General features: G+C 49.7%; 1 protein-coding gene across 1 annotated transcript in view; it reads left to right on the forward strand.

Annotated features, from left to right (window-relative positions):
• Nucleotides 1-13,866, forward strand: part of Ctdspl (CTD small phosphatase like) — a 120,328-nt gene that overhangs the window by 74,333 nt on the left and 32,129 nt on the right. The window contains exon 2 of the mRNA XM_021172382.1: nt 11,330-11,484. Within this exon, the coding sequence (XP_021028041.1) occupies nt 11,330-11,484 (155 nt within the window). The remainder of the gene's footprint in view (nt 1-11,329; nt 11,485-13,866) is intronic.

The raw sequence follows: 13,866 nt of genomic DNA on the forward strand, positions 1-13,866 counted from the left end.
GGGGGCTGGAGAGATGGCTCCGTGGGTACTGTTTGATCTAGCTCTCCCCTGACAGGCTGCAGGAGCACTTCCTTATTCATGTTGTGGTTACTTCCAGTCTTCTGCTCATTGACCCAATCATTAACGCCCGGGAATGCCCCCCCCCCGTAGTCTCAAGTGTTTGAACACTTGTTTGGGGAGGTTTAGAGGAAACAGCCTTGCTGAAGAAATATTGCTGTCGGGGACCTGGGGTGGGGCTCACAGCTAAACTGCTCAGGACACTTAATCTCACTCTCTTTGCCTCGCGTATGGTTGGAAGATGTGAACTGTTAGCTTCCTGCTCCACATGCCATGTCTTTGCTCCTCTGAAACTGAAACCCAAATAAACACTCCCTTCCTTCAGTTGCCTCGGTTTGGTCGTTTTGTCACAGCCGTGAAAATAACTAATCCAGTGGCTACTCTGGCAGCCTGTGGTACACCAGCATTTCTAGGCCCGGGAATGTGAACAAGACTGGTAAGGTCCCCACAGCCCACCTTCCAGAGTTTATCCAGCCCATACTGCTGATGTAGGCAGGGCTGTAACAGGTCTGAGATGCTTGTCTGTGCTAGCCACACATCCCATGGAGAAGACTCGATCTGTGCGCACAGTGCTTTCTGCAGCAGCCATTGTTATGACGAACTGCAACAGCAGCAGCCGCTCCATCCGACCTCCACATTGCTTGCGTTTTTCCGGCTCTCGCTTTGTTTCCATTGCCACGGTAAAACACCCTGATGAAAAGCAACTTAAGGGAGCAAGGGCTTATACTAGCTCACAGTGCCAGTTTTAGTCCATCATAGCAAAGAGGTGCAGGAAGTCAGAGCCGGTCACGTGCACAGTCCAAGGAGAGAGAATGAGGCATGCATGCTTGTGGCTCAGCCAGCTTGCTCTCCTCTTACATGGTTCAGGGCCACCAGAGACCAGAGGGACACCAGAGAGCGGTGTTCCTCGATTTCAGGCCAGGTTGTCCCACACCCATGAAGGCAATCAAGACAAGCCTGCCCCCGAGACATGCCCACAGGCCAGCCTGGCCAGACAGTCCTTCAGTGAGACTCTCTTCCCACCCATCTTGTGTCAAGTTGACAGTTAAACTAACTATCACAAACGCCTCCTCGAGTGTGATGCGTTCCTGTTCTGCCTTTCAAACAGGTTGATGCCAGTTATGCAGTGGGCAGTGTCTGAGCGAGGTCAGTACCTCCCAAGCTTCACACTCCTCCTCTGGATAGCGCGGTTTTGTTCCGTTGAGAAGCACAAAAGTGGGACTTATTTTTTTAACACCATTTATTTGATTACTGTTAAATTGTAACCTGTGTTTCTCTTGTGTGCTTCAATCCTTTGCATTGTTAGTTATTATGGCTCCTGGTGTAAAAAAAAAAAAAAAAAAAAAAAAAGCACTGTGCTGTGATGGCTCAGACCTCGGATCCCAGCCTCACACAAACCCACAAACCTGGCTTGTTTAACCAGTCCCTGGTCACGGAGAACCCAGAAAAGTGCCGAGACAAGGAAGAGCGGGGGCTCAAAGGCATCGTCACTGAGAGGCTGCGCCTCAGTACAGACAGTGAGGATTCAGGTCTGGCCACTGTGTGCCCTCCTGGCTCCCACTGTGACTCACGGGTGACTCTAAAGTAAACTGTGAGAGCTCAGATGCAGCTAGTGTCCCTGGAAATAAAACCCAGCATGCAGGGAGTGCACTAGGCAAAGACAGGGAGAGTGCCAGGAATCTGGGTGTCTTGGGGTCTGGGAGTCTCTGGTTTCTCATGGGGAAATGGGCCTGTTATGATTGTGCTACACTCTGTGAAGAGCAGAGATGACTTTTATAAAGGATCTCATACAAACGCACTCCACAAATTTAAGTCAGGACAGAAAAAAACACAGCTGTCGCCTGAGAAGAAAGTGGTCCCCTCACTGCTGAGGACACATTGCCAGCATTGGTGTTCCCATAGGTGGCTCCTTCACACTGTCCCATGGAATTCCCTGGGGAATTTTATCTCCTGGAAATAAAATAGAGGCTGATCGGTGATCTCCGACTCTTCTCTAGACCAAATCTTTTGAACTCCGTGGTCTGCAGCCCGGCCTCTCTCCACTCCCATTTTACACCAACAGAGGGGAAGTTGAGTTTGTTGACTGCCATTTCGGGGATGGGAAAGGAATGTAATGTATGTGTACACTGCCCAGAATTTCCTGTCAGACGCCCATTCCAGACCGCGGCCTGGGAGGCGGTCCAGAGATAGGAGCCCGTTCTAGGAGGGAAGAAATGGTGCATTCATTTCTGTGTGGGCCTCCCTCCGGAAAGGACTCGCCTCACCCTCCATTCTAGAGGGCGCTTGGCTTTCTCCAGTGTGATGTAGTTGTGAGTTCAGCAGTAGTACGGTCGTCTCTTTAGGGCAGTAATTAATGTGCTCTGCTCTGGCAGTCCTGTGAGTGAAGCCACAGCCCTAACTTAAGGCACGTTTGATGTTTCATTCCGAAGCTGTAGCTGTATGAACATCCACAGGAATGCTGGGCACGAAGCTTATTGATCTAGATCTGCTGTGGATCGCTGTTGTGCATGTGGGTGGTGGTGGTGGTGGTGGTGGTGGTGGTGGTGGTGGTGGTGGTGGTGGGGTGGTGGTGGTGGTATGCAGGTACATCCACCTCCCTTAGGGAGAAGGTTGGGCATCCTGCTCATTCTCTAGGGTCTGAACCTGGAGCTTAGTTAGCAGCAGCAAGCCTCAGCAAGCATCCTGTCTCCATCCCTCATGGGGCTGGGGTTACGGTTGCTTTTGAAATGGGTGCTAGGCATGTAAGCTCACGCCCTCATGCTTGCCCAGTGATTGCTCCCACCCACTGAGCCAGCCCCCACCCCCACTCGGATTACTTAGGTTTGATAAGTAGACTCATTGGAGGTGGGGGGCAGTTTTGGATGCTCTGTCACATCGCCAGTCAAATTGGTACCTTGTTGGAGGTAATAGTTAAAATAGCAAAGAGATTGTGTTCCAGACCATTACAACAGGGGAGAGAAGCATGAGTTGGGATGAGTCTTGGTGTTTGAATACAACACGGAGTAGTGTTTATAGCCAAGCAGAGTGGAGGTCAGTGGGGAGACAGTTAATGGGAGGGGACATCGGGAGTTAGAGGGATTCTGGGAACCAGATGTATGGATTCATTGTATGTGGGTGGGTGGGGAGGGGCCATCACATGGGCATGGGGGTCAGAGGTCAACTTGTAGGAGGCAGCTCTTTCCTTCCACCGGGTACTGGGGCTGAACTCAGGTCAAGCCTGACACCATTACCAGTCAGTCTTCCTCTCTGCCCACCCCATCAGGACTTTTGATGAAGAGAGAGTTCTAAGCCATCCCGTGAGGAAGGGTGGATATTGGAAGTGCTCCACTGTGAGGGCACAGAGATGTTTGTTAAGATGACCCCAAAGCTCCTTGCTAAATGTACGGACAGACCTAGGGACGTCTGCAGTCGGCTTGACCGAAGGTGCCTGGGCAGTAATGTGTGACTTTCCTCTGGACTGTGCTGTCCTGGGGGATCCAGCCCCATGCCAGAGAGAGGCAAGCCTCACGTCATGGGAACTAAAGGCAGACCTTAGTGTTTGCTGCTGCGAAGATGTCCTTCATGGAGAGGAACTTAACATGGAGTGCTTACATCAAGCAGCGAAGTCAGATGCTGCTGGTTGTCCCAAAACTCCTTACTTGTAATTAAATTTGTTCTTGGACCCCCCTTCTCCCCACACCCCTGTTCTCCCCACAAGCCTCTCATGTTCATGTCTGTTCATCTGGTTCTGTGACTCACTGAGCCAAGCCAGTGTCACCTGTATGACCGTGGGTTTGGAGACGTTCATCAGGACCTGGTAAGGTCACATCTGAAGACAGTGAATCCCTCCCTCCCAGGATCTATCAGTCACCAGCCATTCTGCGGTTGCACCCCTTGAACTGTTCCTTAGCAGTGCAGAGGTGCGGCAGTTAAGACGTGTGAGTCAGATCGGAGGGGAGGAAGGAACAAAGCCATGTGGTAGCCACGCAGGGTGGCGACCATGCAAAACCTGCGTGCGTGCAGACCCCAAAGGGTTAGATCCTAAAGCCAGGGTGGGCGGTCCTGAAACTTCTCAGCCAGATCCTGTCTACAGAAAATGGAAGGCCTGTGGTTATGTGGCATGTGGCTGGTCTGGGGACATTTCAACATTTCTGGAAACTGTAAGGACGCCAGAGGATCAGGAAACAAAACGCTGGCTGAAATTGCCCTCGCCCTGTGTAGACGCCACTCCACTGTAGCCTCCCCCGCTGGCATAAACTCAGCCAAGACTCTAGTCACCTACCCTTCAGACTAGTCTCACTGGGACGCTGGAGCACCGACCCCATGGCCAGCCTTGGAGATACTCCTCGTGGATTCCATGATCATAACACTTCATGACATACTTCATGCATGATGTCCTAGGAAGGACCTGAGGTCAAGGTCCGCCAGGAGCCTCATGCAAAGCAGCTAGGTCGTACCCGCTGCCTTTTATACTGATGTTTGTGTATCCCGAAATGTTCTCTGCGCTGGAGGTGAAGCTGGAAGGGGCCACTTAGTGTTCTAAGTTTGGAATCGACATCACCCAAACCAAAATGGGTCTGCCTACATGTTTTCTCCTAACGCCAGGCTGTCTCCGTGAGCACAGTCATCTGGTTACAGGCTAAATTCTCACAGTTCACGGCGAGACGCTGCTGTACGGAGCCCAGGTCAGCTGTCGGTTTGATTCTGTTTTAAGCTGCGGCAGGCGCAGTGTGGCGGGAGCTGTTGTTCTTCGCCTGGTGGTGATCTCTAGGTGGATGAAGTCATATGGCTGACAAGTGAGGACTGAAACTGGGGCTCCCTCCTCCTTCCCGGTACCTGAGTGCTTTTATTTTTTGAGGGAAGTCTATTGTTTACTGTTTTGTGCACATGTGCTCTTAAGCACTCACGAATGTGTGTGTGTGTGTGTGTGTGTGTGTGTGTGCGCGCGTGCGCGTGCTCAGGTCAGAGGTCAACATCAAATGTCCAAATGTCCTCAATCGGTTTTCCAGCCTGTTTGTTTCAAAGAGGCTCTTTCTGAAACTAGTGCTCGCCAGTTTATCCAGATCCAGGGATCCTTCTGTGTCTGCCTACCAGGTACAGAGAATACACAAACGCACCACCACGTTTACGTAGGAGCTGAGGGTCCACACTCATGTACCCGTGACTACAAAGCAACCACTTCAGCAACCCAGCCACCTCCCCAGCCCAACAGTGCTTTTGACTGGGGACCAGGCTGGGTGTGTGGCCTGCAGCATATGTAAAGGTCAGAGAGGAACTCTGGGTAACTAGCTGGTTCTTCTCTTTCCACCTTGTTGCGCCAGGGGCATGCTCCAAGCTAGCCAGTTGGAGTACCATGTTCTGTCATCCTCATCTGCCGCTGTCCCGTGCGTCTGTGAGCTCTGGGATACCAATTCAAACCCCTGTTCTTGCATAGCAGACAGATGATCCACTGAGCCTTCTCCACAGCCCTTCTGGCAACCTCATTACTCTCTGGTAATTATGCACTCGCTCACACTAAACTCTCCCCATACCACTGTTCTTCCCTCCCCTTGCTCTCTCCATAACAATTTATAGAACTCTCATCCCTTCTCAGAAGCTGCTTCTTCCTGCGTTGGTGACACACACATGTTCGTGCTGGAGAGGCTGAGGCAAGCGGATTGCCACAAGTTTGAGGCAAACCTGTCTCATGTTAGAATCTAGGTTAGCCAGAGCTTCATGGCAAGTCGTTTGTCAACAACAAACACCAGAACAAAACAGGGGAAAAAAGGAGGGGATGAAGAAATCTAATTCCTCTCCGTCTTGAGCTCCCGCAGCAGTGCCCTGAACTGACCCATCCAGGCACAGCGCTTTCTGTAACTAGATTTTGTATTCACAGTCAAATGTCTCTCATTCGCTGGGACACACCTCCGCCTGTAGAGAACTTGCTCAGCCTCCAGGCTCTGCACCCACTAGCCTGGGAGCTTCCATTCTCAGAACTGAGCCTTGCCATTGACAATTATGTAAACCTAGTGCAGACTGGCTCGGGGTAAAAGGGAATTTGGTTTTACATAATTAAAAACAACACAGCGGTCTAGTCTTGATAATACTTTATCGTGGGAGCTTTGTCTCAGCTAGGGTGGCGACCAGCTCCAGGCTTCTTAGGAAACCCAGCTAATAGAGGAGACCTATGACAGCGTCAGCAGGCATCCCAGGCAAGACCCTCCCTGGCCTGAGTTCCGTTGTATGGACTGAAAGTTGGTGAGGTAGAAGCTCGCTGAGGAACAGCCGCTTGGTAGGGTTCTAGCAGGCGGAAATTGTCAGATGTGTGCCATATTCCCCATCAGTAATTGGTGTTTTAATGATGTCACTTCCTGCTATTCTACCCAGAGAAACTAGGGAGACATTCTGCAGCTCCCATCCTGTAGGATCAGGGACTCAGTTCCTCTAAGAAAAGGGGAGCTCCCATGGCAGCAACTCTGAGGCTTTTTGGTGGATGCTTCCAGAAGGCTCCGGCCCTGTGGAGAGAGAGGACCACATCCATGGGCAGGAAGCAGGCTGTGGTGATGTCTAGAAGGACGCAGTAGGCATATCCGGAAGAACAATGTCGTATCTTTGTTACCTCTTGTCACACCTCCTCCAGGAGACACACGAGGACCGTGTGTAAGACCATAGTCAGCCCCAGCCTTCCCCTCACCGGCCATTCTGTCTGCTCATGTCTCCTTAGGGAACTGAAGATATTTGAGTCATAGAATTGTTTGCTACCTCTGCCAAAAGTCTCCCTTTGTTCACCTTAGGAGGCCTGGCCATAGTGGGGGAAAAGGGCAGATGCTGGGCTCTGCCTCGGGCCTGACCTCATCATCACAGTGGAGGAAGAAATGGTGGTCCTTCATGGCCTGTGCTGCCCTGAGCCTTGGGGAAACGGCAGTCATGCATCTCAGGGCACCTAGATGGGAAAATGTGCTAGATCTGCCAGGCTCCTTGAGTGCTCCTCCCTGGTGCTCCTCCTTGAGTGCTCCTCCCTGGTGCTCCTCCTTGAGTGCTCCTCCCTGGTCTTCTTGAGTGCTCCTCCCTGGCGCTTCTCGAGTGCTCCTCCATGGTGCTCCTCCTTGAGTGCTCCTCCCTGGCGCTTCTCGAGTGCTCCTCCATGGTGCTCCTCCTTGAGTGTTCCTCCCTGGTCTTCTTGAGTGCTCCTCCGTGGTGCTCCTTCTTGAGTGTTCCTCCCTGGTGCTCCTCCTTAAGTGTTCCTCCCTGGTGCTCCTTTCTGATGAGCACCATAAGGACAGGAGTCCCTGGGCCAGCTGCAGGCTGGGCAGGAACAGTGCTCAGCAAAGAGCTAAGCAGAGCTTTCAGTGGGAAATGAACTGCCAGGGAGTGGAGAGGGAGTGTGGATGCTGCCTCTTCTCTCTTGAGACCCCTGTTCTCTCAGAAAACAGCAGCCAGAAGAACACACTGAACACCAAGCCCCTCCTTTTTACCTTCCCCACTCTGCATCCGGTGTTTAAAGCAACCGAATAGAATTATTTCCCAAGATTTGTCTAGTTTTGCTTTTAAAGTACAGTTTACATAACTGAGACCTGTTATGGTAAGTGCGTCTCTCAGCCGACAGATGCCAGCAGAAAGAAAAACATTTACTTTCGTAATATCCAGCCTTGATCCAGAACGTAACAGCAGAATCACTTTTTTTCTACCAAGCAAACATCGGTAAAGGCCGATGAGATGGCTCAGCAAGCAATGCTGCTTGCTGCAGAGCCTGGTGAGCTGAGTTCAAACCCCAGACCTACATAGCAGAGAGAACTGACTCCCACAGTTGTCCTTCAGCCTGCGCGCGTGCACACACACGAACACAGACTAAGTAAATAAATAATACATTTTTAATAATGAATAAGAAAAAAAGAAGAAAACAAATAAGCTAAATAAACTCCTAAATGAAATTATCTTAAAGGTTCACTTTATTTTTAATTATTTATATATGTGTATATGCAGTGCCCACAGAGGTCAGAAGAAGGTGTTGAATCCGCTGAAGCAGTGAGAGCCTCTGCACTGGGGACCAAACTTAATTCTTTACAAGGGCGTTACACACCTTCTATTGCTGAGCCACCTCTCCAGCCCCATAAAAGATATTTTTTTCAAGAAAAGAAAGACTACTGGTAATTCAAGAGCCAGCATTTATTTAGTGCTTGTCGTTATTAGACTCTATTCTAAACACTTAATATAAAACACGTTAATTCTCATGACACAAACTTGTGAGATATAGCTGTTTCTAATGGCCTTAGAGCTTACCAAAGTCCCATACTATTTCTGGTTGAACCATCCTCGACACCTCTGCAAGCCTGCTCCTGAACCCATAGTCTGATCACTTGGTAGGCTTAGCTGCCGTGCGGGTCACATGGAGACGTCACAGCGGGATAAAGATCTGTGGCAGAGCAAGTCCAGACACTGCTGCAATGGTCCAGGGACAAAATGGTGAGGGTCTCTGCCTGTGCAGGAGGGGAGAGCAGAGATGAAGACAGATTTAAGAATGACTTAGGATTCAGAATGGCTTAATGAGAGAGAACAGGATCAAGATCAGACTGGGCCAAGAGGGGAGACCGGGACCTCCATTTAGGCATGTAGGAGGGGAAGGACCTAGAAGAGGCCCAGAGATGTCCTTCCCACAGGATAGGTATACTGACTGAAACGTGGGAGAGAGGTCTGGACCAGAGGCTCCAGCCACTCAGTCATACACTGGTCCTAAGGAAACATTTCTGTTCCCTGTCTAGCCTGACTTGAGAGTGGCCCACTAGCCCTGGAGTGCTTGGGAAATTAGAAGAGCCCAGAGCTTCTCTTACTTAACTCAAAGGGAACCCAGCAAAGCAGCTTTCCCTACGCCAAGGAAGCCGGACCACGACTGTCAGCTCCAGGGCAGCTCACACTAATTCTACGGCTCTCCAGACACGGAGTGAGATCCAGCGGTAGAAATTACAAGTGACTTACTGGTTCCAAGTTTCAGGTTGATTGATTGATTGATTGATTGATTGATTGATTGATTATATGAGCAGTTTGTTAATAGCGCCGAGGAAGAGTTCTGTCAGCCAAAGATGAATGAAAACAGCCCACTGGGAACTGCTTCCTCTCAGGCTGCTCACAGCTCCAAGATGCAGGCAAATGGTGTCAGAGAAATACGCCGTCCCTCAGCCAGAAACCAGCACAGCACACTGTCGAATTGTTTTTGTTTGTTTGTTTCCTGCCCAGGGTTAAGTTATCTGAGTGTAACATAAACATTTAAACTCCCAAAGAAACAGTCAGGCCGTCATCTAATCAATCACTTGTATTAAATACAAGTTTACTATAACGCCTTCCTCTCTGCTTGGCAAGCTCTCAGCTCCTTAATCAGACCTTAGTTGTCTCAAGATTTGCTTTCAGCAGGGCACTGGGGAAATCACACATTTGGAAACAGGCCACTATGGCTCACGGAAGCTATGACCCCCATATCTTCTGGGAGTCTGAGGAGCCCATGAGAGGCAGTTTGTGACATCATGGTCTATAGAGGTCAGCCTTGGCCCTCAGTGAACTTGACAGCAGCCATTAACTTTTCTCTCCACTCACTGCCAGATGTAAAGCCACCTACCACTTGGCCCAGTGGTCTAACCCAGCATTTTAGTCTTGAAATTAAAACACTAGGGTCCTGTGACATACACTCAAGGACTCATGGAGAAAATAGAAACAGCCAGCCTAAATCATTAGGATTTATGATTCTAAAGTTCATCTTTTTCTTAAGGTGTGTGTGTGTGTGTGTGTGTGTGTGTGTGTGTGTGTGTGTATGTGTCTGTGTGGTATGTATGTGTCTATGTGTGTGTGCAGTGTGTATGTGGAGGGGTGTATATGGGGAGTTATGTGTGGGGTGTGGTATGTGGGTGTGGTGTGGGTGTGTGTAGTGTGTATGTATCTGTGTGTGTAGTGTGTATGTATCTGTGTGTGTAGTATGTATGTATCTGTGTGTGTGTATGTGCATTTGTGTGTGTGGTGTGCATGTGTATGGTGTGTGGGTATGGCTGTGTGTGTGTACAGGAACGCAGAGGTCAAAAGAATGCATCAGGTTTCTTCCCTACCAGCCTCTGCTTATTTCTTTGAGGCGTGGTCTCTCTCTGAACCTAGGGCTTGAGTTTTCTCAGTCAGGCTGAAAGACAGTGAGCCCCAGTTACCTCTGTCCCCTGCCCTCAGAGCGGGATTACACATGTGGGCCGAATACCCGGCTTGTTGCGTGGGTGTTCGACTCCAGATTCTGTTCCTCATCATATGACAGAAGCTCTGAAGCACTGAGCCACTTCCCCGGCCCCTACGGATCATCTTCAGCGAGTGAGACTCTTAAGTTCATGCTTGCGGGACCACAGACCAACCACATCTGAACGCTTGCTTGAAAATCCCCTTCTGCCAGCCTCCTATCTGAGTGCATTTGGTTTTGCGGGCAGCAGGGCACTATTGCTAAGGTCTTGTGATCACGTAGAAGGGAACGTGCTGGACCTCCTAACCCTCAGCATGGTCCCTTCCCTGTGGCTTCGGCTCAGAGCCCCGCGAGCGGACCGCGGACCCACCCAGCCCTGGTATGAGGCAGAACTGCCCCAGCCACATTCCCAGAAAAAGGCTCTGGCTCCGGCTGGAGTCAGTCTAGTGCCCTGAGGTGTGTTTTCATCTAAGCCACATTTTACCTTTTATTTCTGACTTGTGGCAGCTTGTCCTGAGCAGGGATAAACAGAAAGACCCATCCCTCCCTCTGGTGCCTCCAGCCAGGACAGGCCAGGGCACTGAATTGCCCTGGATGGAGAGACCGTTTCCTGAATCCCCGAAGCACGTGTTCTCCGTATCACGTCTCCTGATATCTCTATAATGGATGCCTCAGCTTTGTCCTTGGGAGGTCCGGATCCCCCTTTGGACGATCAACTGACTTTAAAAAGTGGGTTCCTATGTGCTCCTAAATGGCTTTGTCTTGAACTCATAAAGCCTACAGTCCCCATAATGCATAGGAACTGTCCAAGAACCAAGTTTCAAAGTGGCTCTTGCTTGCTGCCCCTGGGAGGATGCTTCTGGGAGAAGGTCAGGTCGAGCTTGTTCATGAGAAGGCTGGTTTGGAAGCTTCAGGCACAGTAGGGATGTTTTACTTGGTAGCACTCAGGCGACAATGACCCTGAGGACTATGTGGTGAAGGAGCAAGCCCCACTGAAGTCCACAGGATTTGTACAGCCTGTGGCATTGGGCTCCAGGGCCCCCCCACCCCGGCGTCAGGGTTGAAGAGACAGCTGCACAGTGCGGTACTCATGGATGCTGTTTCTTTCCCCAGCTTCCCAGCGCAACATCAGCCTAAAGAAGCAGAGGGGTCGGAGCATCCTTAGTTCTTTCTTCTGCTGCTTCCGAGACTACAATGTGGAAGCCCCTCCGCCCAACAGCCCCAGTGTGCTTCCGCCACTGGTGGAGGAGAACGGTGGGCTTCAGAAGGTCAGTGCCCCCCCCCATAATCTAAAACTGCAGTAGTCTGTATGCCGCACCTCGACACATTCCCTCACAAGAATGTGTGAAATGCATATGCAGCCATTTAAGACTTGAGTCCCATCTTTTTCCATCTTTTTAGTTACTGAGTATTTCTGGTCTTCCCAGCTAGCACCCAAAGAGCATGCATGCAGGAAGTTTAAGACCAGAGAGATGGCTCAGCTGGTAAAGGGGCTTGCTGCCAAGCCTGATGACCTGAGTTCAAGCCTCAGAATCCACAGGGTAGAAGGAAAGAATTGATTCCCACAAGTTATACCTGACAGTTTCATGCACACTATAGCTTACACACACACACACACACACACACACACACACACACACACGATAAATGTAATTTTAAAAGGAACCAGTAGCAGGCATAGAATTGGCAAAATAAGACAGAGACAGAGAAGACCACGCAATGAGTATAATTGACTTTAACTTCCTTGAGTGACAACAATATCTGTTTAATAACAGCAAGGTGGAAGGTCTGGGGACACAGCTCGCATAGAGTGTTTGCTGGGGGGTGTGTGTTAGATTGTCATATTAGGTCAAAACCCAAAACCACCCATGAGCTGTCTGACATACACATCTGAGACAAAATGACTCAGAACAGTTAAGACTATAAGAATAAACAGAGAGACAGCACCCAGGGACAAGCAAAGAAACCAGGTTACATTAATCTCCGTCAAAATCGGATTCCAGGTAGAGCAAACAGAAAAAGGCATTGAGAAAGACAAAGAGGGTAGCCACCAGGAGCATGACTAAAGACTGCAGACGGGCAGTCAAAGAGCTTTATGTTCCAAATAACATAAATACACAGTATAAACAGATAACAAGAAGCAAAGCTGTAGGGCTGGGTTGACGCTCAGCACCTCAGTGGTTGCAAGCACTGGCTGCCCTAACAGAGGGCTAGGGTCTCCTTCTCAGGCCTGCGACTCCAGACCAGGCCATATGATGCTCTCTTCTGGCTTTCATGCATGTACATACACGCTAAACATTTAAATAAGGAAAATAGACAACTAGTGAGGTGTGGGATCATCAAGACGTCCGATCCCTTTGATGTATTGCTCAAAACAGGAAAAATATTTGAAGTGGCTAAATGTGAAAACTAAAACAATCCTTTTCCTGACTATGAGGTTTTTATAGGTAATATTGGGTTTGGAGTGGGAGTGGAGGCTTCAATGTAGCATTAGGTAAGGAGGATGCTAACTGGTTTACATTTCCAAGTGGACATTTGGCAATATGGAGTCAAAATCTTAGAGTATACCTGTTGTTGATGAAAGCATTTTTATTTCACAGAAAAAAAAAATGTCATTAAGAATGTACAAAGTTTGAATGAACCATAAGATACTATCTATCATAGCTTATAATGACTTAGGAAGGTACCTGATGCAGACATCTGACCTACATACACACATGTGTACACACACACACACAAAGCTAGCCTTCTAGGATGCAAATGAGGTACATGCTCAGACACATAATGATTTCAAGAAGGGGATTAAGAAAGAAAAAAAAAGAGATAGTTGGTTAAAAGAGCTACATCACAGCCATACAATGCTAGATGGCTTGGTTAAATGCTGTGTCTTGGTTAAATATGACATATCCCGAAGCACGATTATTCACATAAAGAAATGCTTGCAGTAGAGCTGGAGAGGAGGCTGGGGAAGCCCAGGCCTTGTGCACAGCCTGACAGCCTGGGTTCAGGGCTCCGACCCACGTTAAAACATCACTGCAGTATCTGCAGGCCTGGGAGATGGGTTGCTGGGAGCAGGGCCGTCAGCAGAAGCTTGTGGACCAGCCAGCTGCCGTACACCGCAGGAAACGCAAGCAAGACTGGGAAGAGACATGTAGAGTCCTAAGACACCTGAAATGTCAGCACCAACAGAGGCCCATGGACAACCTAGGGAAGGATTTAAACATCCCACTGCTATGGTGGACCCTGGAGGAGCTGTGCTGGTGACTGAGTGACTCCATTCCCTGTCCCCTGGTATCTGATAGTGTTGCACTTCCTTTGCCTCTGCTGGTCCATGGGATCAGGGCTCCTCTGGGCTTCTCAGGGTTTCTCATTCCCCAAAGATCCTAACAGACAGAGTGGCCAGCCATTGTCAGAACACACAGCCTTGCACAAGCAAAGAAAGATGTGCCTCAGCTGAGAGGTCCCTGTTCAAAAGCTAGCACCTGAGACTCCTTCTGGGGAAAACAGTTGGAACGATAGAAGCCATCCTCCAGGACACTCAGGACAGCCTGCCTCCAGGACACTCAGGACAGCCAGCCTCCAGGACACTCAGGACAGCCAGCCTGCAGGACACTCAGGACAGCCAGCCTCCAGGACACTCAGGACAGCCA

This window comes from Mus caroli, chromosome 9, assembly GCF_900094665.2.
Source record: "Mus caroli chromosome 9, CAROLI_EIJ_v1.1, whole genome shotgun sequence".
Taxonomy (NCBI): domain Eukaryota; kingdom Metazoa; phylum Chordata; class Mammalia; order Rodentia; family Muridae; genus Mus; species Mus caroli.